The sequence below is a fragment of the Mugil cephalus genome, chromosome 11 (genome assembly GCF_022458985.1).
Source record: "Mugil cephalus isolate CIBA_MC_2020 chromosome 11, CIBA_Mcephalus_1.1, whole genome shotgun sequence".
Taxonomy (NCBI): Eukaryota; Metazoa; Chordata; class Actinopteri; order Mugiliformes; family Mugilidae; genus Mugil; species Mugil cephalus.
This window is the reverse complement of record NC_061780.1, coordinates 1,847,594-1,871,696: the sequence shown is the minus strand read 5'-3', so window position 1 is coordinate 1,871,696 and position 24,103 is coordinate 1,847,594. Positions and strand designations below refer to the sequence as shown.

The 24,103-nt window shown below is 38.4% G+C and overlaps 2 protein-coding genes across 2 annotated transcripts; both read left to right on the top strand.

Moving 5' to 3' along the window:
- The first annotated feature begins 1,775 nt into the window (after nt 1-1,775).
- On the top strand, nt 1,776-12,232 carry ctsk (cathepsin K). Its single transcript, XM_047598395.1, has 8 exons — nt 1,776-1,913; nt 2,774-2,897; nt 6,140-6,262; nt 6,716-6,868; nt 9,103-9,321; nt 10,568-10,733; nt 11,091-11,199; nt 11,443-12,232. Exons 2-8 carry the CDS (start codon nt 2,775-2,777, stop codon nt 11,540-11,542), a joined length of 993 nt encoding a protein of 330 aa, XP_047454351.1. The 5' UTR covers nt 1,776-1,913; nt 2,774; the 3' UTR covers nt 11,543-12,232.
- Nucleotides 12,233-13,785: 1,553 nt separating this feature from the next.
- Nucleotides 13,786-23,390, top strand: ctss2.1 (cathepsin S, ortholog2, tandem duplicate 1). Its single transcript, XM_047598394.1, has 8 exons — nt 13,786-13,900; nt 15,615-15,739; nt 15,866-15,988; nt 18,386-18,538; nt 19,625-19,849; nt 21,806-21,971; nt 22,199-22,301; nt 23,036-23,390. The coding sequence occupies exons 1-8, from the start codon at nt 13,882-13,884 to the stop codon at nt 23,133-23,135; spliced, it is 1,014 nt and encodes a 337-aa protein (XP_047454350.1). The 5' UTR covers nt 13,786-13,881; the 3' UTR covers nt 23,136-23,390.
- Nucleotides 23,391-24,103: the final 713 nt, after the last annotated feature.

Here is a 24,103-nt window from a genome sequence, read left to right as displayed (position 1 = left end):
ACTGAAACCTCTCCATTCCTACTGCTTCTATGTTAACAGAGATCACTACACATCCAAATAATTTAACAGAGCCATGTATCACCTGATATATGAGCTACATGGGATGATCTTATATTTAGACCAGTGACTAGTGCTAGACTGTTGAGTGACTATGGGAGTCACACGACATGTACATATATACACACATGACTCGGTGCATGAGGAAGTACAAATCCATCAAAAACCAGACAAAATGCATGTAAATATAAATATCTATTTTGGCTATGGTGTGGGATTTTTTTTTTGCTCGTGATCTAGTTTGAAACTCTGAGCTCTTCTTCTGAAATATGTCTATTTGACAGTCAGTCTCCAGCTAGAAAATCCACATGTTTTGTACAAATGCACCATACAGGTTCCAGATGTCACTCATGCATTCTTACTGTTCAACAGTTGCTGGAAATGAAAAGAATGTCTAGATGTTCTGCGCATCTTTCTTCATGCCTTGTACATCAGTTTTTCCACTCCAACCATCAGGAAGTTCCTCAATGTATTATAATTTATTCTGTATGCGTGAGTGGAGCCCCAGTGAGCAAAAAAAACATATTATTATTGTATGTGGGATTTTAATGTGGATGTTAATATTTCAACATTTGTAGAAAACATGACAGAGCTTAGTTCTGTGACAACACACATTTTGTTGTAGATTTGCTGTAGAAATATTAAGTCAACTTGAGGTTAGACTCATATCAGAACATTACAGACATATCTGTCTTATCATCCTAGCTTCATGCCATTGTCTTGCTATTTTCTGTTTGTGTCCATAGGTCTTGGAACAGTTATGTTGTAGTTCTCGTTAACAGGACGACTACAGTTGACATCTTTTCATGTGTCTCTTGTGTATTCTCACTGCTGATCTTTTGACGTGCACAGGTTGAAGGAACAACTCAGTTAAGGTTATTTCATTTGTCCACGTTTGAGAACTTGTCCACTGCTCACTCACCCTTGACTACCACACTTACAACATCACCATTTGGTACAGCACCACTGTCACGGACCACAAACGCCTGCAGAGAATGGTGAAGACTGCTGAGAAGATCACCAGGACTCCACTGCCCTGTCTGCGGAGCATCTACCAGTCCACAAGAGAGCCGCCTCCATCATCAATGACCACACAGCTGCATTTTCAATTCCTCATGTATATTTTCACTGCTTATTTTATATTTTGTATTACATGCACCTATTTTATATTCTAATTTTATGATGTTATATTGTTAGGCGTTCATGTGGATGGCAATGAGAATTGAAACAGCTTTCATACTGTGTACGTGACAATAAACTCTTTGAATCTCCGCTCACCCTTCCTGGTTGTGTTATATAATCAGATAGCAGATTTTAATCATTCATATTGGCTTTATTACTACAGATGATTTCTTCAATATAGTTTAACAGAAACTAAAAAGACTGTTTGAAAATGACTTCAAAGGTAATTCACGCCTCTCATTTTTTTTCTTGAACATTGTTGCAGAGAAGAGGGCATATCATGTTAATGATTTTACAATAGCCTGATATATCCTAGCTGTGTTTGAGATTAGGTCAAGAATAAACTCCAAGGTCCAGCTCTTTTCTTTAATTAAATATCTAAAAACACTTTTCAAGCACTGACCCAGATTGCACCGATTCAGACATGCTTTCTGTAACCTGACACCTGACATCATCTGGTTTGGAGATCTTTGCCGTCTTTGCGAGTGAAACCAGATGTCATTCCCCTGCCTGGAAATGGAAAGAAAAAAAAAACTCCTCCCCTGACTCGGCGCTCCCATTGTACTTCCTCAAAATCCAACCCATATAAACTCACACACTGACCCACTTTAGGAGCAGAGGAAGACGACTTCACACTGAGATCTTCACCAAACTTTTTGACTTTTAAACTTAAGGTAAGGTTGCTTACTGACGATTTCCTGATACAGCATTTTACTTTCAGTTTTGTCAGTTTTCTCTTGAACAGGGGCTTTGTTTAGAGTTTAAGTTTAGAATGAGGTGCAGTAAAGGTAATACAGCTCGCTGAACTGAAGACAATAACAGGACTCTCTTTGAAGGGGGCTCAAAGGAAAGTTTGTAAATTATTTTCATATGCAAATGCAGGATGCAGGCAATATAAACCAGATCCTCTAAGCTAATGATAACAGATTTAGATATAGACATTTAGATAAGTAAACCTACAAGGCCAGCAGCTTTTTCTTTATGCAGTGCAAAAAAACAGCCTGGAGAACCTGATGAATGACAGATGGCAAGAAAAGGGGAGAGGTGGTGAGGTGGAGAAAAAAGTCAGATTGCAGTGAGTTTTTCTTATCCTGGACTTAAAAATGCATTTAATGTGCCCCTGCAGAGAGACTTCACACATTTCCCACTGAGTTTTATGTAGTTAAAGCTACAGACTGCTGAAGTTTGTAGGGTTTTCTCTAAACCCGTGAAACCCTGAACGTGTAACCTTCACGTGACAGTGAAATACTATACACAAATCCATGCAAAACAAAGAAATGGTTCTTCACAACTAGTTTGTTATTTAGTGGAAATCTTAACTGTAACTCCTTCTGTGGAAACCCACAAAGAGCTGCTGTTAGAAACAAATGAAGATGAAATGGTAAATCATAGTATTAATAGTACTAATGTGTCTTTACAGGAGATATTATACTTAACAAATACTGTAACAACAACACAACCTCAACTTATATAGGTCTGTATTTCCATCTTGGTTCAGGATATGTGAAAGTTTGTTGGTTTTCTGTTCTTCCAGGATGTTGTCGTGTGTGTGCGTGTTGCTGCTGGCTGTCTCAGCTTTGGGCCAGCTGGATGAAGTCTCGCTGGATGCCCAGTGGGAACAGTGGAAGACCACACATGTGAAAGAATACAGTGGCACGGTTAGTGTCTGTCCACATGTCTCATATGTAATGTGCACCACAAAGTGCTTCACAATGCAAGAATGGAATACAGCAACGTTAAAATGCCTTGTTAAAACATTTGCAGTTTTAATTCTGGGATACTGCCACCACTAATATCTTAAACAAGTCACAGGAGTATCACAACCACGCTGTTGGTTGTCTAGGTAGCTTTGGATCTTTCTTCAAATGGAGATTGCACAACATTATGTTTGCAAGTGGCAATAAATCTGTTGTGGTACTCTCTCTGCTCTATCAAAACTACACCAAGATACTGTTTTTTTTTTTTTTTTGCCATAGATAAGATAAGATAAGATAAGATAAGATAAGATAAGATAAGATAAGATATGCCTTTATTCATCCTACAGTGGGAAAATATCAAAAATATATAAAAAAGCAAAAAAGGCAGTGTTAAACTAAAGAAGTGGGCATGCAGGAGTAGCAGAGTGAAAGTGAAGATCAGTATCATTTAAATGGGAAAGAATGTCAAATTCTGATCTATATCTTGATTTCCTCCAGAAAACATACATGTTAGTACTAAAGATTCAACTTCTTTTTATTTCAAAGCCGACTTTGAAACTGTCTCCCCTAAGATAAATCTGAATGCATGGATGTATGCATGGATAAGCTCTGTGCATTTCTGTTTTTGCTTTTGTGTTTTGTCTTCAAGCCTCTTGGGATTTCCCCTTCCTCTCTCTCCCTCTGCTTCACTGAGTTTCTCAATATGTGGGCATGTTTGCCTTTGACCCATTGTGTCTTCATCTGACTCAGTTTAGCAGCCAATCAGTTAGAATCCTCTCTGTCCTCTCTCTTCTCTCAGCAGACCTTCGTCATTAATTTACACCATACCTCATACATAATATATAACAAAAGTAGAATATAAATAGGGAAAAAAACACAATATACTATATACATTACATACATTATCCCTATCTATGAATTAAATGAATGGGGCAATCATGATATCATATCATATGATATCATATGATATCATTATATGAAAATTGTATAGTGGAAAATATCAGATGTATGCAACACATCCAGCTATTTATGAATTCATGGCAGCTCGCTATTTTTAAAATAATATTCATTGTGGTAGGGAGTATGCTTTTGTTTGCAGAATTTGAGGAAGAAAATATATTTCTTGCCTCAGCTTCAGCTAAGATTCACCTGATACACCATTTATTATTGACAATACCACAGAGACTCACTGTCTGCTAAGACAAGACTCAGGGCGGCGTGTAAGAGCTGACCACAAAGCAACACTGCTTGTGTTTGCTTTAATAAAACGCACAAGCGCCTAGTACTGTAACAGCTGAGGGGAAAAATGTTGACTGGAAAAACAAGAAATGTGAAGCCAGCACTGGTTGATCTACTTCCTTGTTTTGGCCTGTGAAAACAAGACAGATGGAGTTTGCAAAAGTAAAGCAGGACATGCACAATGAGGGTTTACTGTATCTTTTTCATCATTAGCCAATAAATTCCATCCGAAGCTGAAGATCCACTTGAAAAAACAACTTTGTGTATTTGTTTGCTGTGATTTGGGATTAGTTAAGTCAAATACAGACTCTCATTTGTGTCACCTTCATCCATTTGCTCTGGCAGTGTACAAGCATTGTAGCTTGTGTCAAACATTTCCAGCACAGGTACTTATTTTACCTCTGTTTTCTCTTTCTCTGGCACTAAAGTGTCTGGCTGTGAGGAAGGAAATAATGTAGTTTAGTTGGTGTTAAACCAGGGCTGACTGCAGAACTTACTTCCCGGATGCTTACTGAGCATCTGTTATCCCTCCGCTCTTCACCCCGGGCTAGAGGTCACTGCTGCACAACTATGGACTGTGCATGTTGGTGTCTGCACTGTGTGTGAGCATGTATGGATGCATGCATGCTGCTTATCTGCAGTGACGTGTGTGCCTTTGGGTTTTAGAGGTTGTGAGGTTGTGTGTATTATGCATGTGTTGATGCGCGGATCTATATCAATGCTTGTATGTATATCTCTTTTTATCTTTTGGGCTGATTTTAATCCAGTATTTCTTTTCTCTCCATTTGCATTTTCCATTACTGCAATGGATATGAAAATAGAAACAACGATTACAATTATGCTAATTATTGCTAAGATCACAAATACTAAGTAGGATGTTTTTTTCTAGGCAACAAACCAATTACTTGCCTATATCTTATTCCAACATATAACATATGATAACATAACATATAACATATATAACACATGAACCTCTAAGTGACACTGTTCGATATCAAGGCAGCACATAAATGACAGATTTTTTATCACATAATTGACACGCAGTGATGGATCATGGGCAAAGTAATGTTTTGTCGCATATCTGTACGAGTCATTTAAGTGCAGAGTGTGTATGTGCTCTGGTTTAATTGGCCCAGTTAATGAAATGGGGTTGGAACGCCGTGAAGCTTTTTTAATTATTATTATTTGATAATTATAATGCAAATGTGCCCTGTTTACCCAGATTAGTTTCTTTCAGCTGTGAAGTGTTGAAGCAGGAGTAAGATGTTTAGATACTTTGTGATCAATCTATGAATCCCAATAGTGGAGCAGGATGTTCAGTCGGGAAAATCACTTTTTTTTTTTTGGATTTGGAAAATGTTGAGGTTGAAAATATGCTCCCAAGATACCAAAGTCACAGCCCAGCAGGTTGTCTTTGTGCTACAGTAACTAACGGCTAAATGGCTTCAGAGGCTGCAGCTTTTCATATTAAATAAATAAGTCAGGGGAAACAAATCTTTCCGCAACATATGTCAGCGTGACTAAATGTATGCCGGTATAGTTTTATGTCTTGCATTTCTTTTACTTGTTTCATCGAGTTCATTAAACTAAGGCCAGACAATTTTGCATTGTAAGAAACACAAAATGAACAAAAGTAAGTTAAAAAAAAATCTAAATAATTCATTCAAAGTGAATAACACCGGTTGCTTGTCTTTCAGAATTCTTGCTCTCATTTGACTGCATATTTGCTTCCTGGTGCTCATGGTCATTGTACTTGTTTTAGGAGTCTGAACACATTGTGTTATGCTGTGGCTCTTCATCTAATGTCTTATACTTTAATGTGCATCAGAAATCTTGGAAAACTAAGAAGGATGCTTCCAAAGCCTCAAGCCATCTAGACATAAAGGATGAGCCCAGTTTTTTTTTTTTGTTTGTTTTGTTTTGAGTTGACACCAGGAAGTGACACGTTCTTGTGTTTGCTTCAGAATGAAGAGGGGATCCGCAGAGCCATCTGGGAGAAGAACATGCGTATGATTGATGCACACAACCAGGAGGCAGCATTGGGCATGCACTCCTACGAGCTGGGGATGAACCACCTGGGAGACATGGTGAGTCTGAAGCAGTGCCATTTGCTCAAGGTCTCATTTCTACTCACATGTCATGCCAAGCAAAAGTGGTATCACTCAAATTATTTTCCAGTCTGAGCAGGTATCATTAAATGTTTAGGGTGTTGACATCTTTTCAACACCCAAAGAAATGAACTTTATTGTTAAAAAAGAAAGAAAGAAAGAAAGAAAGAAAGAAAGAAAGAAAGAAAGAAAGAAAGAAACCTCGAGAACCAAAAAAACTTTTTTTTCCAGTAAAATCTGATTTATTTTTTTGAAAAACTCACTGAATACAATTCCTTTGTGTCAGAAATGTATGTTGTCTGGTTTATTTCTTCTATTTGTCATAAATCTAAATGTTTGCACATTTTTATTATGTGATAATATTTGAGTGAAAGCCTCAATCAAACCCTTGAGTCTTAAAACATGGTGAAAAATGTAATTGTATTCATGCAGACGTCAGAGGAAGTTGCAGAGAAGATGACCGGTCTGCAGATCCCATTGAACCATGAGCGCAGTTTTACCATGGCATTCGACGACAAGGTGTCCAGGCTTCCTAAATCTGTCGACTACCGCAAGAAGGGCATGGTGACATCAGTGAAGAACCAGGTCAGATCATTATTCTGTCAATGGAGTCTTTGAGATTTCATTGCTTTTGATGTTTTGCTCTTTTTTATTTAAGTTTTCCCCCAAAACTATAGCTGCTGCTGCACACAAATTTACAACAGAAAGGGACTAAAATGATTCCTGTCAGTGTGTGAACAGATAACTTTTAAGGACATACCTATAGAGAATCATCTGCACGTGCTGACTAGCAAGCTTCCTTCATCTTTACTGTTGTGTTAATTCTACCACCCTCATTGGATAATTTTCACTCATTTGCTATGCAGCTGCACAGCATGCGTAACAAATGCTGCTTTTGGCAAACTTATTAACTTGAAATATGATGACTGGCAGTGTTGAAAGACAATAAAAGCAGAACCCAAAATCTGTTTGTTAATTAAATCTTTGACAGATACGCTCTGTTCAAAAAACTTGACACACAGTCAACAGTCTGCCAAGTGCCAATGTGGTTTATGTGGCAGAAATGGAATGAACAAAGATAGATGAGACGAACACCAGCAAGGTAAGGGCTTATGTTATAGAAACCTTCAGTGTGATAACAGGTCACATGTTTGAAAGGTCACATCCCAGTGAGCACTGAAACAGGCCCTGACAAGACAGGGACGGAAATTACTGTGTAATAACTCACAAGAACCAAAACAGGAAGTGTGCAAGTCCCATGCTAGTGGAAGTTATTATTATTTCGCGTTATTGTTTTTGTTGTTGTCATTTCAGGATATTTCCAGTGTATATAATTATTTGAAACATACAATTGTAATGCATAGATTCAGCTAACAGGTAACGTATGCAGGTATGCAGGATTTAGGAAGACTTATGGAATTAGCATTTACTGTTATACGTTTTTGTAGTTATCCATTTTTGTGTGTTCCACTTAGTCCATGGTGGCTACCAGATGTCTAATCTAATACATTTAAGCAGATAACCCAGTCTGATACGCTCTATGGTTACCCCAGAGTCGGTGTGAGCGCCGTTGTCTCCCCCCTGCTGGACGAATTTAAATGTGCAGCAATAAACAGGGTTGATTGAGCTGCTCCTCTGCTCCCTCTTGCTCATGAATAATGGAAAAGATTAGCTGCACTCTGTGCATACTAACCACTCTGCAGCTTCGTCCACAGATCCCTTTATGATTACTGGATTGTGTTTTCATGTTTTGTTAGTTTGAGGTGAATTCCGTTATACCAGAGGTCATAGTCACTCTCAGAACATCCCTCCAGCTGAATTGGTGCAACTACAAATTTTCAGTTTTTAATTTTGGCAATGTCAGGGAAGTAGTGTGCTGAAGAACAGAGGAAATATTTTAACTGAAAACTGAGGGAGTTGACAGTCAGGCAGTTTTACTACTTTAGTAGTTAGGAAGCTTGAACACAGCTGCCCAGGGGTTGTTAAAATGAATGCACTCGGATTTTGAGAAAAATATATGTGGAGATAATTATATCTCCACCTTAATGTTGATTGCTGAACACCATAAGCATTAATTTGGTGCTATTACAACATCACCTCATCTGGGAAGCATTTGTCTCAAGATGCTGAACCTGCTGCAGGGATTTGCTTCCATTTAAACAGAAGCATTAATGAGTCCTGTGATATGTGTTCCAGATGGAGCTTAAGCCACGTTTATGTGCAGTCAAGTCCTTCCGCACCAATTGTTTACAATTAACATAAGACATACAATATATATGTTCATGTATAAATTCTTCTCCTGGTGAAATTAAAACACACTATAAGTGTCTGTGACATATAAATATTCATTGGTAGTATGTCCTAGTCCAGCTCAGTGATACTCCTTATCCTCCTAGTCCTGGACAATATACTGCCCAACAGCCAACAAAAATATACTGTACAACCCAGATACACACATCACCAACACAAATGACAAAGTTGTCAAAGTCTGCCGTCCAGTGGCCAAAGAGAAGATGGCACACACAATTTCTCTGAAATTTCTCAGTCTGTTTGATCTCATTTGATTTATTTCTTTCGTTTTTCTTCATCTTTGGATTATCTTTAAAAAAAATGTTACTTGTCTAAATAATCCCAGACCCCTATGAATAATTCACAACCCCCAAATAAGTCTATTGTCACATAAATTGAAGAAAGGGAGCACAACACATTTCTCTTCTGATCATTTCTCCCTTTTTTCTTGTTAACTGTAACTGCAACCAACTTTATAAATATCTACATTCAAACGTATAACTCGCTTCGCTTTTATTCGCTCCTGACAGGGTTCCTGTGGCTCCTGTTGGGCCTTCAGCACTGCCGGGGCTCTTGAGGGCCAGCTGGCTAAGAAGACAGGGCAGCTCATTGACCTCAGTCCTCAGAACCTGGTTGACTGCGTCTCAGGGAATGACGGCTGTGGAGGAGGGTACATGACCATCGCCTTCCAGTATGTGCAGGATAACGGAGGCATCGACTCCGAGGCTGCCTACCCATATGTTGGACAGGTAACAACACAACAAGTACACTGAGACTAGAATTTAGTAGGTCAATAGGTCACAGCATTGGCCAAATACACTACAGTATCTGTTGAAAACATGTCATGTGAGACTGTGGTAAAGGGTTTCCAGTAATATGTTTAACGCTTACTTCTTACTGTTGGTGCAGTGACATCCTGTTCACTGGCCACAGACCACAATGAGAGCCAGTCTCAATAATGCACCTTTTGGTGCATAAAAAAGAGCAGAAGATGGTCTGATATAAGTGACACTAATTAATATGTTTGTGAGAAGACTAAAAAAATATTAAATATTTTCTTTGAAGGTTAGAAGGTTCACAGTTATGTAGGTGTGGGTATATCCAGAAAACAAGCTGGATTTGCAGGGTTTCTCTATCTTTTAGGACCGAGGAAGTCACTAAGATGAGTTGAAACCCTTAAACAAACCCTACAAGTCCAGTTTGCCTTGTTTTCGACTTCTTCTTTTTTTTTTTTTTCTTTTTTTTTTGATGATAGACATGTTGTCGTATGACCAATCAGTGTACTTCGAAAGCCCTCTGGATAACACTTTGTAGCTGTGCTGCTCTCCAAAAGCCAAAGAATAGCCACTGGTTGTAGTCATGTCGAAATGGCAGCACTGTCTCTCCTAAAGAACGTTTATCTTACATTAAATGATACACACCAGTAGAACCTGTTGCAGATATGCCTGCTCACATGGTTCCAAAAAACATAAAAGATAATCAAACTGAAAAAACCCACACACCCATTTTCCATTTAACCTTAAAGCCAGAGGAAATGTTTAACTGACAGGACGTGATTCAGCAGAAATGATAGGGGTGGAATTCTTCTCACAGAGCAAACACGCTGGAGTTTCCTCTTTAGTCATTTATTGGTAATAGAAGGAAGTACATGTGCTTGGCTAAGATTGAAAGCTGCACATTCTCCATAGTTTGAATACTTTGAATGTGATCGGTCATTGTCATGTGAAATGAGCATGTGACTGCAAAATCACAAGGTGTGAGGCATAATTCAGACTAAGCATTAATGGTTTATTAATGATTGTTTGGATTTTCATGTCTATGTATTCAAATGAAATTAATTTTCCTTAATTGGCTTGTTGTTCCTGCTTTACATCTGTGTACATGCTCTTATTTGCTCACTGACAACTGAAACTCATTCTGAGTTTGTGCATGTGAGAAATGCTTCTTCTGAAATCCGAAACAAGAGCATCCTCTCCCCCTTTGTGTCATATGTAGGACCAGCCGTGCCGCTACAACTCATCAGGCATGGCAGCCCAGTGCAAAGGCTACAAGGAGATCCCAGTGGGTGACGAGCACGCGCTGGCTGTCGCACTCTTTAAAGTGGGCCCCGTGTCTGTGGGTATTGACGCCACACAACCCAGCTTCCAGTTCTACAGTCGAGGTTAGTGAGAGATATCTGCTTTCAGATTTCCTTGTAATGAAGATGTGTGTTGGTTCGTTCAGTTAGTGGAAGAAATATATTGCTATCCAAGAAAAAGCTGTGCATGGAAGAGCTTTTAAATTATAAAGACTTTATTGTAAGGTATCACTGCTGGATGTGTTGAATTTAGTTTACATTTTGATGCTTAAACCTTTAATATATAACCAGAATAACAGAATTATGTGAAGAAATAAAGATGAAGATAATCACCATCGTGTGCCATGCCCTCTACATAAAAGCTGTATGCGCTACAGTGTTTGTATGTTGGTCCACTGATGCATAATATGCCTCTCCTCCTCCCCTCTGTCATGTGACCAGGTGTTTACTACGACCCCAATTGCAACAAAGATGACATCAATCATGCTGTGCTGGCAGTTGGCTATGGAGTGAACTCCAAGGGGAAGAAGTTCTGGATTGTCAAGAACAGGTGGGAAACATCACCTGTCTGAATGCCTGAATGGCATCAGGTGGCTCATGAGGCCACCAGAATGAAATGATGGGCTGTTTGTTGGCGTAGCCTTGATTGGATGTCTCCTGTCAGGGCTTTTTTTTTTTTTTGCCCGAGACAAAGTGAGAAACCGAAATGTAGTTTGACTTCTGGCGATGCTTCACGCCTCTTATGTCTCTACCTTTCCATCTCTGTCCCCATCCTTTGTCTTTCTCCTGACAGCTGGAGTGAAACCTGGGGCAAGAAGGGCTACATCCTGATGGCACGCAACCGTGGCAACCTCTGCGGCATCGCCAACCTCGCCAGCTACCCCATCATGTGAAGAAGCATGGAGCTCAGAGAAAGACGAGGGAGGATGAGGAAGGGGCTTTGCTTAGACTACTACACACACAAAAATACACTTCATTTTAATTACCACTACAAAATGTAACACATATTACTTAATTTACACAGATTTTTCAAAAATTTAAAAGCATCCAACATTGTATTTACTATAACTAAGGGAGTGAAGGGTTTAAATGTTCTCAAAAAAGTCTAATGAGGATATTTGGTTATCTTGAGTTTTATAAAGCACTTTAAACCTCTGAAGTCTTTTCAGTTGATCTCTAAAGCAGCAGATCTCCGCTGTAGTCTGATCCCTAAAGAAACATGTGGTTTCATTACCTCCAGTGCAGAGTACCAAAGTGCTAAGTTACATCTATGAACCCAGTAGGCAACAAAACCTTTCTCAGTATTTGTCTGCTATTCAGTGATAGTTTCAGATCCCAGTTTAATTACATTTTGTGTGAATTCCAACAGACAGGAAACAGGAAAAAAAAACATTGCTGGGCAATGAGAGCTCCTCCTTTCCTGTGGATAGAGAGTCACTTCCAATAAATCTTAACCAGTTTTTCTCTTGATCATGTGGACTTTTGTTGTTGTTGTTGTTCTGTTCAGCACTTTTCTAATGATTAAACTGATGTAAACTGATGTTTTCTATGAAATTGAATAAAGGTCTCATTTTGAAGTTGAATGAATCATTTGGATTTATTGATGCATGAAAACGGGTTACTAAGACCAGTAAATAGCCACCACCAGAAATGCAGAAATACTATAAGGACAGGAAAATGGGCTGAGTCAGCTGCTCAATGTGAACGATGCACATACTGAAAGAGTCACTAAACACCAAACACTGAGTAATTAAAAGGATATCTTGTATACCATGTATACATATCTAATATTTTTTTTAGGAAAGTCAGTAAAAATGATGACAAATGCAAGGGTCATAGATTGGTATAAAAAGTGCAAAAACTGTAGAACTAATTGTATATAAAATGAGTGACTATGGCTATAAATGTGGCAGTAATTGATATATGTCAAAATGTCATCTCATCAAGCAGTCAGAGGACTACGCTTGTATCTGCGCAGTAAATCTGAAACTTGAGCGAGCAGCCAGACAGTTTAGTTTCGCATAAAGAATGCAGAAAGGGGGAAACAGCTTTGGTCAGAAGGTTGCAAAATCTTCCTCTAAAGTCACCACTAATCAGCTGCTTAGCAGGAATGATGCACAAACACAAAGAGTTGCTGACCATTAAATACTGTAGAGCTACAAAAAAAAAAAAAAAAAAAAAAAAAAAGACGTGGCAAATCAGCTGAAAAACTGGACAGCATTCCACTTGCTTGGCATCTCATGGCCTTTGGAGTCAGAGCTTGATAATATATTAAGTGAATATTCAGTTCAGTTGCAGTTCAGTTTAGTTTATTCGATTAGCATTTAACCTCCCTCCCCTCAAACAAACAAAATTTTCTTTCAACACATACAAAATACAATGATGGATGAAGCTAACTGAATAGGTGTAGACTGGTCCTATGCCTACCCTTACAAACAAAACATCGTTAGTAAGGCAACTCTCAAAATAAATTATCTGCATGTCTCTGGAACAGCAAATATTCACCTTTCATCTTCCAAAATCCAAAGGTACAACTTCTTATTTATTTATTTATTTATTTGTTGTGCTGGCCTAGGCTATAAAGCAGGCACAGAGCAACTTCAATGTTGACCTCCATACATACTCTATGCTCCACTGGCAGTCCCAGAAACCAGAAGTTCCAACAATCATCAGGCACCTTTTTAACATTCCATCTGGTTAAAATTCTATATTTCATATGTTTCATATTTTTCCCAGCCGAAGGATTATTACAGATCAAATTCAAGAGGTTTATTGTCACAGTAAAACAGCAGTGTAGACCATACAATGAATTTCTTACTTTATAAGTCTTACTGACAACAGTTAATAAATAAAAGGGAATATAAAACATTATCAGGTGGACTTTCCTCCTGCACTCTAGGTGTAATTCGCATCACAGCCTCTAGAGGAGGAAAAGTATGCGTGTATTTCTTATTTCATGACTGTTTTGAAATGCTAAATAATATAGTAAACTACCTTCCATAATTAAAATATGTATATCTATATTTTCTGTGCTTGTTGGCGTCTTTCAGGTTTCTAAAGGTGAATGAATAAATAAGTAACTGCTCCCCTCTGACACTGTGCTTGAATTAATTACCAAACACACGGGACTTTCTGTTTCAAAAGAGGAAGAGGTGCGAGAAACCATGTGACATGTTTTCATAAATATGTACCAGGAAAGCACGGCCACAGTAGATCCGAGGCAGAATCAACGATGAGTCCGACCGGGAAAGGCAAGTGAAAGTTACTTCGTCGATACATTTACAGCTTTAATTAAATGCTTCTGTTGTTAAAAGAAAGAGGGTCCATACATAACGTCTACAGGAGTTTGCGTTTACTTTCGTTTTTGTATTTTTGTTTGTCTTCCATTATGTTTCTTTTGTGTTCAGGGTCCAGGTCTATTTATCCAAGCGGCAGACGTATATTAGTATATTACTGTGTTGAAGTCTGACTATAGTGGTTAATAAGGACTTTACAATAAAACAGTTATTCAATTTATTTACAGAGTATTTAATCAGATTATATATAGTTAAACCGGTCCGTTTACTTGGTATTTTTTGTCATTTAGCTCCATAAAGATCTTTCTTTGCCTCATTAGAATTTATGAAATTAATAGATAAGCAAGCGAATGGGTTTGCCAATCAGAGCCATTGAGTTTGGATCAAGTTAAGTTTTACTTATTGGCTGCTCTGGAGGCTTCAGGCCGTTTATGTAAATCATCTTGAGACAATTTGTATTGTTATTGAGCTATATAAATAAAACTGAATGTATTGAGTGTATTTGACGTTAAATATCTTTTTTTTTAACATCAAATACACCTGTCACCTGTTGACACAACTTTATTTCTATTTGTGTTATTAACTAACGGCTGATGTTAACTCACTGGATGTCTTGCTTGTTCATTAGTTTCATTTCTGGTCTCATGATCATTGCGTCATTTGGAGGTTTATATTCAGTTTGCGGTTTAAGGTTTGTAGAAGTGCTACTTAGAGTGATACTGCCGCCAATGTGACTGATATGTTTAATACAGTACTGTAAATAGAGAGTCATACATGTCAGATTTATGTCTGTATGTGTTTTTAATAATAGACAAAATATCTTTATTTACAGCCTCAAAATCAAACCTTTTCAGACAGTATAAACCTGAAGTGGCATTTTTGCATATTTGACAACAACAGGAGCTGCTCAGGTAGATCTGACAATGACAATGCAGCAAAATGTTGACTGACACATGGGCGTGCATTGCCTGATGTCAGACCAGGCTGCCATTTAAGACTACTAAAGTTAAACCACTTCCTCCTCATACAGCAGCATACAGTCAAAATATAAAAAAAACACATGTTCCTGTTCTACTGAATGGCTGCAAGGCATTATAACAAACTGCCTACTGGCACTGGTGTGTCTGAGAAATAAAAAGCAGAATTAACCTATTAACTTGGGCAGCTCAGAGCAACATCTGGAGCCTGATATTGTACGCTTGACATCAGGAGTTGGTATCCTGAAGACACTTGAAGCAAAGTTTGCAGATTTATAAGAAGATATATCTGTGAGAGGCAGCTAGACTACAGTCAATCACAGTATTTTAAGAAAGGGCAGTAAACTAGCCAGGGTTAACAAAGGAAACCACATTGATAATAAACAAGTAAATGTAAAGAGCTTTTATAAGTTGAGTTGTATTTAACTTATTGTCGTATTGTCACCTCTTTGTCTTATTATCTTATACTTCTCCCAACACTTAATGCAACCTCTGACAACATTTTGTCATGTCTAATGCCCCACTGTCAGTGGAATCTCAGTAGCTTTTATAAAAACCCATTTTTCAATTTCCGACTTGAGGCTTGATGTCTGGAAGATTGTTTTCTCTGTGTTTTAGTCATCATCCGTCTCTTGAAAATGTCAGGCGACATCCTGCCTCCTCATGTGGTCCCTGTCTCTCTTTGTTTGCAGGCCTGATGTTGGGGAGCCTGCTGCTCATCTCCCTGTGCACAGGGGCTGCAGCCACGTTTGACAGCAGATTGGATAACCACTGGGAGCTGTGGAAAAAGACACACGAGAAGAACTACCAAAACGAGGTATGTAGTTAGTGTAGCGGTAAATCTGAAACAGTTTTTATTCTCATTGCAGGCCACTATATGTGAGGTTTATCATTAAACTATGCACTACTTTACCGATGTTCTCTTATACGTCTTTGTGTTAAGGCAGAGGATGCCCGTCGCAGGGATCTGTGGGAACAGAACTTGATGCTTATTACCCAGCACAACCTGGAGGCCTCCATGGGGTTTCATACCTACGATCTGAGCATGAACTTCATGGGAGACTTGGTGAGATACTTGTCTGTGTCTTGTAATAGATGCAGGATCATCATTTTTATTCATATTGAAAGTAGTTTAGAGTTAGATCCCTGCCACTAGCTTTACTCTATGATAATTAAGTTTGATGCAAAGTTGTATGGGGATATCAAACTTTAAAATGCATTATCAACTTAAGAGATATGAATCATAAAGCATATAGTAGCTTCTCTTTAACAGGCCACAAATCATATGCCAAGCCTTGAATAGACAAGTTGATTTAGCAAATCTCCTTCAACGTGCTCATACAACTCAACAGTACTTCCATCACCCACATCATTTTTAATCTGAGGTATTTTCGTTCTGTCAGTTGAAAAACGCCCTATAATGAAATCCAAGTAACAAGTTAGCAGACATATATTCTCATAAGAATTGAGTAGAGTTATGCAAGGGTATGACAACCATATCCAACTCTGAATCTAGACCTCTGCCTACCTTCAATGTAACCGGAACCAAGACGTCCCATTTCTGAATGTGACCAACACATTCAGAGGTTGCAATCAGCAGTACGCTGAAAAGTGTGTTTGACATACACTGACTTGCCAGTTCATTAGGTACACTAGTGAAGATAAATGCATTCAACAATCTTGCGCTAAATCAAATCTTACCCACTGCTCTCTGCTAGCATTCAGGATCAATGTCAAGACTGAATATCCTGAGATCCTGAGCACTGAAGAGGTTTTCTGCAATGAACATGAACTAAACTGAGAAATGTACTGAACAAGATTAAAAAACACACTTGGTGTTGCTGACGGTAGTAGAGGCTTTAATGATTTACGAGGGAACTTATTTGGTCATAGTAGCTTAGTTGCACACTCTTAAGAACCACAAGTAAAAAGAAAGGTAAAATAAAATATTATTAAAATAAAATAAAAAATAACTGTCATCTAGTAAAATACAATACAAAACAGTGTAATACAAATATGTACATAATTATCATTATGAACAAATTTACAAAAGTAGTTGGCAAAATAATGTCCAAGGTGATGTGGTTGTTCGGTCAGTTGCATGGCAATAGTGGCGTGGATCTTGTCTCATTTGTTGCCTTTTCTGCTGACGGAGGGATATAAACGCCAACACCCAGGAGTGAGTCTCTATCCGCCCTTACAGTCAGGCAGAAGCCAGGCACATTTTGTCAAAGAATGTCATGTTCCCATGAGCACAGACAACACCACCGCTTGAACCTCCTTCTCCACTCCTCCACATCCAACTCCAGCCTCGCATTCCCAGCGCTGGGTAATCTCTGGCCTTGTGGGAATCTCAGTCCTCAGCAGCTCAAGGGACATGGACAGCACTATCATCTGATCTCTTCAATACATCATCTGACACAACGGACACTCTACTGCAGTCCACAACCAACACCCTTGCAAAACACAAAAAGTCCTGAAAAAATAATTAAAAAGCAGCACAAAAAGATAAAAATGACCAAAAACCATGTTGAATGGTTCTCAGCACAGAAAAACAAGAACCAGTCAGACAATCTGTCCAGTCTGCAAGAACATTGGCAATATTGCATATTCCAAAAGGCGTTGAGACTGGACTAAAATAATGAGATGATTTCTGCTATTAACTTGATCACTGATCTAGCTCACAAGGATGCGCAAGCAGTATGTCTTGCCTTCATATACTATGGGTGTAACTTATTGAAAGAATCAGGCTCTTAGGCCACATGCTGGAATATTAATATTAAGTGGAATTTGGTCTATGTTCTTAGCTGCCTTTCACCAGCCTATGCCCGAGAATGTTTTGCAATTTGACTTCTCACTCAGCTAAATCAAGGGACTGAAAGGTGAAACTGTATCTTTAGCACAGGATGGGACATGTTTATCTGGTTGACCTCTTTGGCTTGGATTTTATCTGGACATTAAAATATGTTCTCATAAAAGTTTGTTAATGAACATTTGATCTCAGCAGCAATGGCCATAAAAAAACCAAAGGACCAGCAAGAAATGGAGCAAAAGAATGAAAAACAATTAGCTAAAAAGAAAACTAAACAAGGAAACAGGAGTTTTCCTGAAGTTGTTTCACTTAAAATCAAACAAATCCAGTTACCTTTGTTTTAGCCTCATATTTTAGTATCATCTCAAGCATTATTACTGATGGAGCATTTTCAGAATTAAAGACGTGTAAAGACGTCTTTCATAACTGATTTGTTTAATATCTAAACCTATAAAGGTTGCCTTATATGACTGTCAAAACAACAACCACTAAGAATTACGCCCATTCGGTAGAGTAAAATGAATTGAAAGTTTCTGATTTCAGATATGATTCAGTAAATAAAATATAGTTTTATATAAAGCCATTCTAAATCATTTGTGCCCCTCAATTGTTGATCATTTAACTATTTTGTTATCTTCTTGTTTGCCACAGACACAAGAGGAGGTCGTGCAGTATTTTTCCACACTCACTCCCCCCACCCACGTCCAGAGGGCGCCATCTCCCTTTGCAGAGACATCAGGAGCTACATTACCAGACACTGTGGACTGGAGACAGAAGGGCTGTGTCACAAAAGTCAAGATGCAGGTGAGGGCACATATTCACTGTGATTCATTCAGTCAGTAACCCTAACCCAATCAGTAACTCCCTGAATTCTTCAGCTTCACAAGTGCTTAGTGTTGCGGGTGAAAGCAGAAATGTGTTATGTTGAATTCTGATGAAATCAGCTGTTTGGCCATTCTTTTACCACATTATTCTTGTTCTTGGTTTTCTGAATCAGTTCATGTTCACACAGGAAGTCACCACCAGAACTGCTAGTTTAGCAAGTTTTTTCATTTTTTTTTACTGCATTCACTCTTTTCATGAAGAAGAGGTGCTCAATCACTGCTTCTGCAACACACAAGTCCAACTCATTTAGCAGCAGTTAGTTTAAATTATATCATTTCAAAGTCATTGTTGTTCTTATCATGGAGAGTTAATATTTAATTTTTTTTAAAAAAAAGTTATTTGTACCAAGAACAATACCATGCCATTTGAAGACAGCTTACAGAATCTCTTCTTCTGTAGTTTTTCAAGTCCAACTCATCACAAACTCATGTTGGGCAGATGAGTATCATTCAACCAGAGACACATAAGTATTGATTTTGGCATTCCTTACATTCTCTGCAAAGTGCTTAATATAATTGCCAAACAAAACATTTGCTCAAAGAGTCAATGGAATAGTTTAACCTCTGAAACTCTGCTGGACCTTCTGTTGGCTCCATCTTTACAAACTCATGTTCTACTGCCAAATGTGAAAATGTGTATAAAATCCATTTGATGTAATGCCACAGCTTCAGGAGCACTATTGAACTGCAAATGTTTTTCTCTGTTTATCTGATATATTATCAATAAAGCTCTCAAGAGTTTTCATCTAACATATATAATAATCTATCAATATATGACATTGTAGAGTAGGGATTTGTGTTAAAACTTCACCTACTTCTAACAGGAGTAAATGCATGGAGAAGGTTGGGAAGGCTGAAACTCTGACCAAATACTTTCAGCTAGTATTCCATTTGAATTTAAAGCTAATAAAGTGGACAAACTGGAGGGAGTTTGGAATAATGACGCATAATTGTCCTTTCGTTTATGTATGTGACATTACACTGACATTTACGTTTTTGAACCCAGGGTTCTTGTGGCTCTTGCTGGGCCTTCAGTGCTGCTGGGGCCCTGGAGGGACAGCTAGCCAAGAACACAGGAAAACTGGTGGATCTCAGTCCCCAGAATCTGGTGGACTGTTCTGGCAAATATGGCAACAAAGGCTGTAACGGAGGCTTCATGGACAAAGCCTTCCAATACGTCATCGACAACCAGGGCATTGACTCCGAAGTCGGATACCCCTATACGGGACTGGTGAGTGCGTTAAAGTGTTTAAGAGTCTTTAAACACAAACAATAGCTGGTCGGACTGAATGCAAAGACATTTATGTAACCTTAAAAGATCCAGCTATTAAGAGTAGAATCTTCCTCATTTCATTAGGAAACCCTCCCAGAGAGGGAGGTGTACAGAAAGGTGTTGATTTACCATAGACTTAAATAGCGATGGACAATATGCTCCTCAAAAGTGAAGCCAAAGCAAGTAGAGCTCCCCCTGGTGACTGGCTACAGTGTAGGTAATAAGCTCCACCTCCTCCATGTTAGTGGATGGGACCAAAGTTGAAGCAGTCCCATAGAACTGTGAGAGCTGGGAAAAGAAATAATAATAAGTACAGTGTATAGTCCAACTTTTCTTTGAAACTGGTGGAGGTTGAGCAGAGCACGATATGAATCAAATGAAAACACGAGTGAATCTGGCAAAAGTGTGGGCCGGTCATCGAGAACACAGCTCTGCCTGACTCCACTCGGACAATACTGCCCAGACTCTGGCTCCAAACTTGCAAGATACTGCTGTCTCTGGGACAATAGTGTCAGTTTGGCCAATTCAAGGTAGTGAGGACTTTCTGTACATATTTATATATACATATGGAATATTTATATACAGTCTATGTGATTTAGAGTTGGCGTTTTACAACCACTTTTAGATATGGTACTTTAAACTTGACGCGGTTGACCACCCTCTAGTGTCTGGCAGTCCGTGTGCCCTAGTTTAAGATCATCATTATTCAGTAGAGGTCAACTATGAAGGTTTTTACCCCTTTTTAACGTCCTTGCCTCCCAGATAATGTTAGTGAACCTGGTCTCTTCTTTTAAACGACTAATGACACCTACCTGGATGAAGAGTTGTTTCCTTTTGCGCAGTCTCGGAACATTTGTGCAAGCTGACTTTTGGCAGTAAGCTTAAGTTGTGACTGGAGAAGGAACTATTTCCTATCATTTGCAAACTTGTAAATAGGATAAAAATGAAAGGTTATGTGTGGCACATGACACAGCAACATGAAGAGTGTTGTTTGACTTTGTCAAAAGTGACAGCTGAACATAATCGACCTTTGTCTGAGCAGTTTGAGGACGTTGATCTAATGTTGTTCTTTCTGAGATATTAAATCACAGTGATCTTTTTAAGTGAGAAGAGAAGACACTGTTTACAGTTAACCCATTTTTGTATGAGACAACACTGTGGGTGTATGAACAGCAACAAAAGTTAAGTCCACCCCCCAGGCTGCAGACAGCAACACTCTCCTCACTTGTCCGTGGTCAGCTGTTAATGTCTCTTTGGAGCAACAATAAATTAATCGGAGCGGACAACATGTTTGTCCTGCAGGCTTCATCTGGTTCGTTGCTGTTGGTGTGGAGGAGGAGGGCAGTTCTGAAACAAATCGACAGACTGTTCCAACCCCACAGAGGTGTTTAGATTTTAATTTAACAAAAATAAATAAATAAAAACTATGTGATGTTAGATATTATCCCAATAACCTTAGTGACTTCTATGTTCCCCTGCAATTCAACTACTAAGAACATTTGCAAGCGACCAAAAGAATTATTTAATGTTTGCATGAGGTGCAGCCAATTCAAGCACCTGTGTGATAAAGTCAATTCAACCAAAAAAACAAGCAACTAGAGTGGTTTATTTCAATTTCATTGCAGAATATTCATAAATCATTATATGAAGAAGCTAATCATCACTTGGAGCTGTAGACCAAGCTGGGTTGTACATTTTCAACTAATGATCAAATCAATAATAAATGATCAAATCAATAAAAAAACTTTCAGTTTGCCCTCCCTATGAGCTGGGTTATGCTGAGTTTCTTCCTGTTAAAAATGAGTTTGTCATTGTCACCGTAAATCTTGCTCTGTGTTTGTTCTTGTTCAGCTCTTTCTTTAATAGAACTGGTTATATCAGATCTGTTAACACAAGTTTGTCGTCCAACTTTAGACACAACCCTGCCGCTACAGCCCTGCATACCGTGCCGCCAACTGCTCAGCCTACCACTTTCTGCCTGAAGGTGACGAGGAGGCCCTGAAGCAGGCACTGGCGACTATTGGACCCATTTCAGTGGCAATTGATGCCACACGGCCAAGATTTATTTTCTACAGAAGTGGTAAGTTACACAGCTGAGCAGTCTTTATTTTCCATATGTGTGTAGAAATTGTAAGGTACAGATATTTTTAACAGTGGAGGATGGACATAAAGTGGTTGGATGAGAAATTTTCTTTATGTTTAAGCAAAGTTTTCTTGCATAAGGCTTGATATTCCACAGCTTCTACATGAGCAAATGAAGAACCTCGACATAATGACATATTTTCTTTTTGTTGTTTTGTTTTTCAGGTGTGTATGATGACCCGTCATGCAGCAAGCAAGTGAACCATGGCGTTTTAGCTGTGGGCTATGGCACACTGAATGGACAAGACTACTGGCTGGTAAAGAACAGGTGAGATGTTTAAACTATTACAGGACGGTCACTTGCTTCAGCTTTCCAGAGCTGAACAGCTGAGTGACTGTGGAGATAGAGCAGGCTACAGCGCCTACTTGTAGGAAAAGAGTTACTGATGTAGTTAAAGAAGAATCTAGGAAGCTGCAAAAAAATCAAAAACAACAAAAAAAGTAAATTTCTAATGCTACATATAAACTGTATATATGCACTTACTGTCCACCTTATTATTTATTAGGTACACCAGTCCATCTGCAAAAAATAATGTGAATTTGGTATGGTTATTTGGCTGGTGTATTTTAGAAACTGCTGATATATGGTGATATATGGCTATGATCCAATAGTGACTCCTTGTCCTTGGTTGTATATCCATTCCTTCATGACCACAATTTACTCATCTTCTTATGACTTTTAAAATGTTATCATTTTAAAAGTAGTTCTGAAGTTCTGCAGCTCTGAAGACAATGGGGGGAAGTTCTGGAGGACAAGCGAGAAGTGAAACAAGGAAGTCAGACTGCAGAGAAAAGTACATTGAATCAACAAGGACAAAAACAGCTGTTACATTCTGTTCACAAAATTTCCACTGTGATTAACCCAGGCTGGGAGGTTGATCTGAAATGATTTGCGTGTCATTTAGCATCAGTCTGTGCATGCAAAACATCTCTTTTTAAGGTTTAAAACATGCTCTTTGCTCTTAATAGTGTTTTTTTTTCTCTTTCTCTATCCTCATCCAGTTGGGGAACTACTTTTGGAGATCAGGGCTACATCCGGATGGCACGCAACAAGCACGACCAGTGCGGCATCGCTCTCTATGGCATCTATCCTGTCTTGTAGCTTCTGACTTTAGCTTCAGAATAAACTAAAGTGAATCTGTTGATCAAAAGTAATAATAACAGATCATTTATTTTCATGTACTACAACTCTTTAAAACATTTTTTTTACAACCTTTTTGTAAAAATATAATGGATAATTAGTTTCTTTGCATGTAATCACTGACATTGTTCCACAAACTTATAGGTCAGTACTTGATGCCTGATTGTGTGGGTGTGTGTATGTTTGAATCTGTAATAAAGAGACGTCAGTTTACCAGTCAGACCACTGTCAATCTTTAAGTAAATGTCACATCTGTGCCATGGTTTCAGATTTGTATATTTAAGCTGCCATTAAAACCATCTGAAAGGATTAATTTGGGAAATTGGCTTATTGGTCAATTTAGGTTTTCGGCGTTATGACAAGAGGATGGCTGAAATCAATACCTGTGTCTGGTAAATATCCTGCTAACATGCTGATGTGATAGCATACTATACATAAGTATAGTCAGTTAGTATACATAAGTAACGTTGCCTTGTGTAAAATGCGTAAAATTCCAGCTTTTGTGCTTCCAAAGGAAAACTAATTGGCATCTGCTTTATCATGCAGATATGATGTTAGTGACCTTCTTATCTGTCTCTGCAAGATGAGGAAGAAGAATGGCAAATGTAATTATTTAGATCACTCAAATGTGACTAGACACACTAGTGGTATATAACTACAAACCCATGTTGATTGGACAAGGATTTTTTAAACATTTTATTTTAAATTCTAGTGGATGTCCGGATGTCCCAAATATGACCCAAATTTACAGGAAATGTGAAAATAATTCTGATCACAATGAGAAAATGTGTTTGTGTTCCTAGTGCTTAAAGAAGGAGACACTAAATATATCCTCTCTTTTTGACATGCAAAAAACTATCTAAGCTACTTTATATAGGGGAAGTGAGTTGTGCATTTCTGTTGGCCAAAAAATATCAAGTTTAAGCTGC

Bases quoted from the DNA above. Each gene is read 5' to 3' on its own strand.
- ctsk (XM_047598395.1), top strand. From the start codon at position 2,775: ATGTTGTCGTGTGTGTGCGTGTTGCTGCTGGCTGTCTCAGCTTTGGGC. The intron at 6,869-9,102 runs GTCAGATCATTA...CGCTCCTGACAG, and splicing joins TGACATCAGTGAAGAACCAG to GGTTCCTGTGGCTCCTGTTG. The intron at 11,200-11,442 runs GTGGGAAACATC...TTCTCCTGACAG, and splicing joins TTCTGGATTGTCAAGAACAG to CTGGAGTGAAACCTGGGGCA.
- ctss2.1 (XM_047598394.1), top strand. The intron at 15,740-15,865 runs GTATGTAGTTAG...CTTTGTGTTAAG, and splicing joins AGAAGAACTACCAAAACGAG to GCAGAGGATGCCCGTCGCAG. The intron at 19,850-21,805 runs GTGAGTGCGTTA...GTCCAACTTTAG, and splicing joins GATACCCCTATACGGGACTG to ACACAACCCTGCCGCTACAG.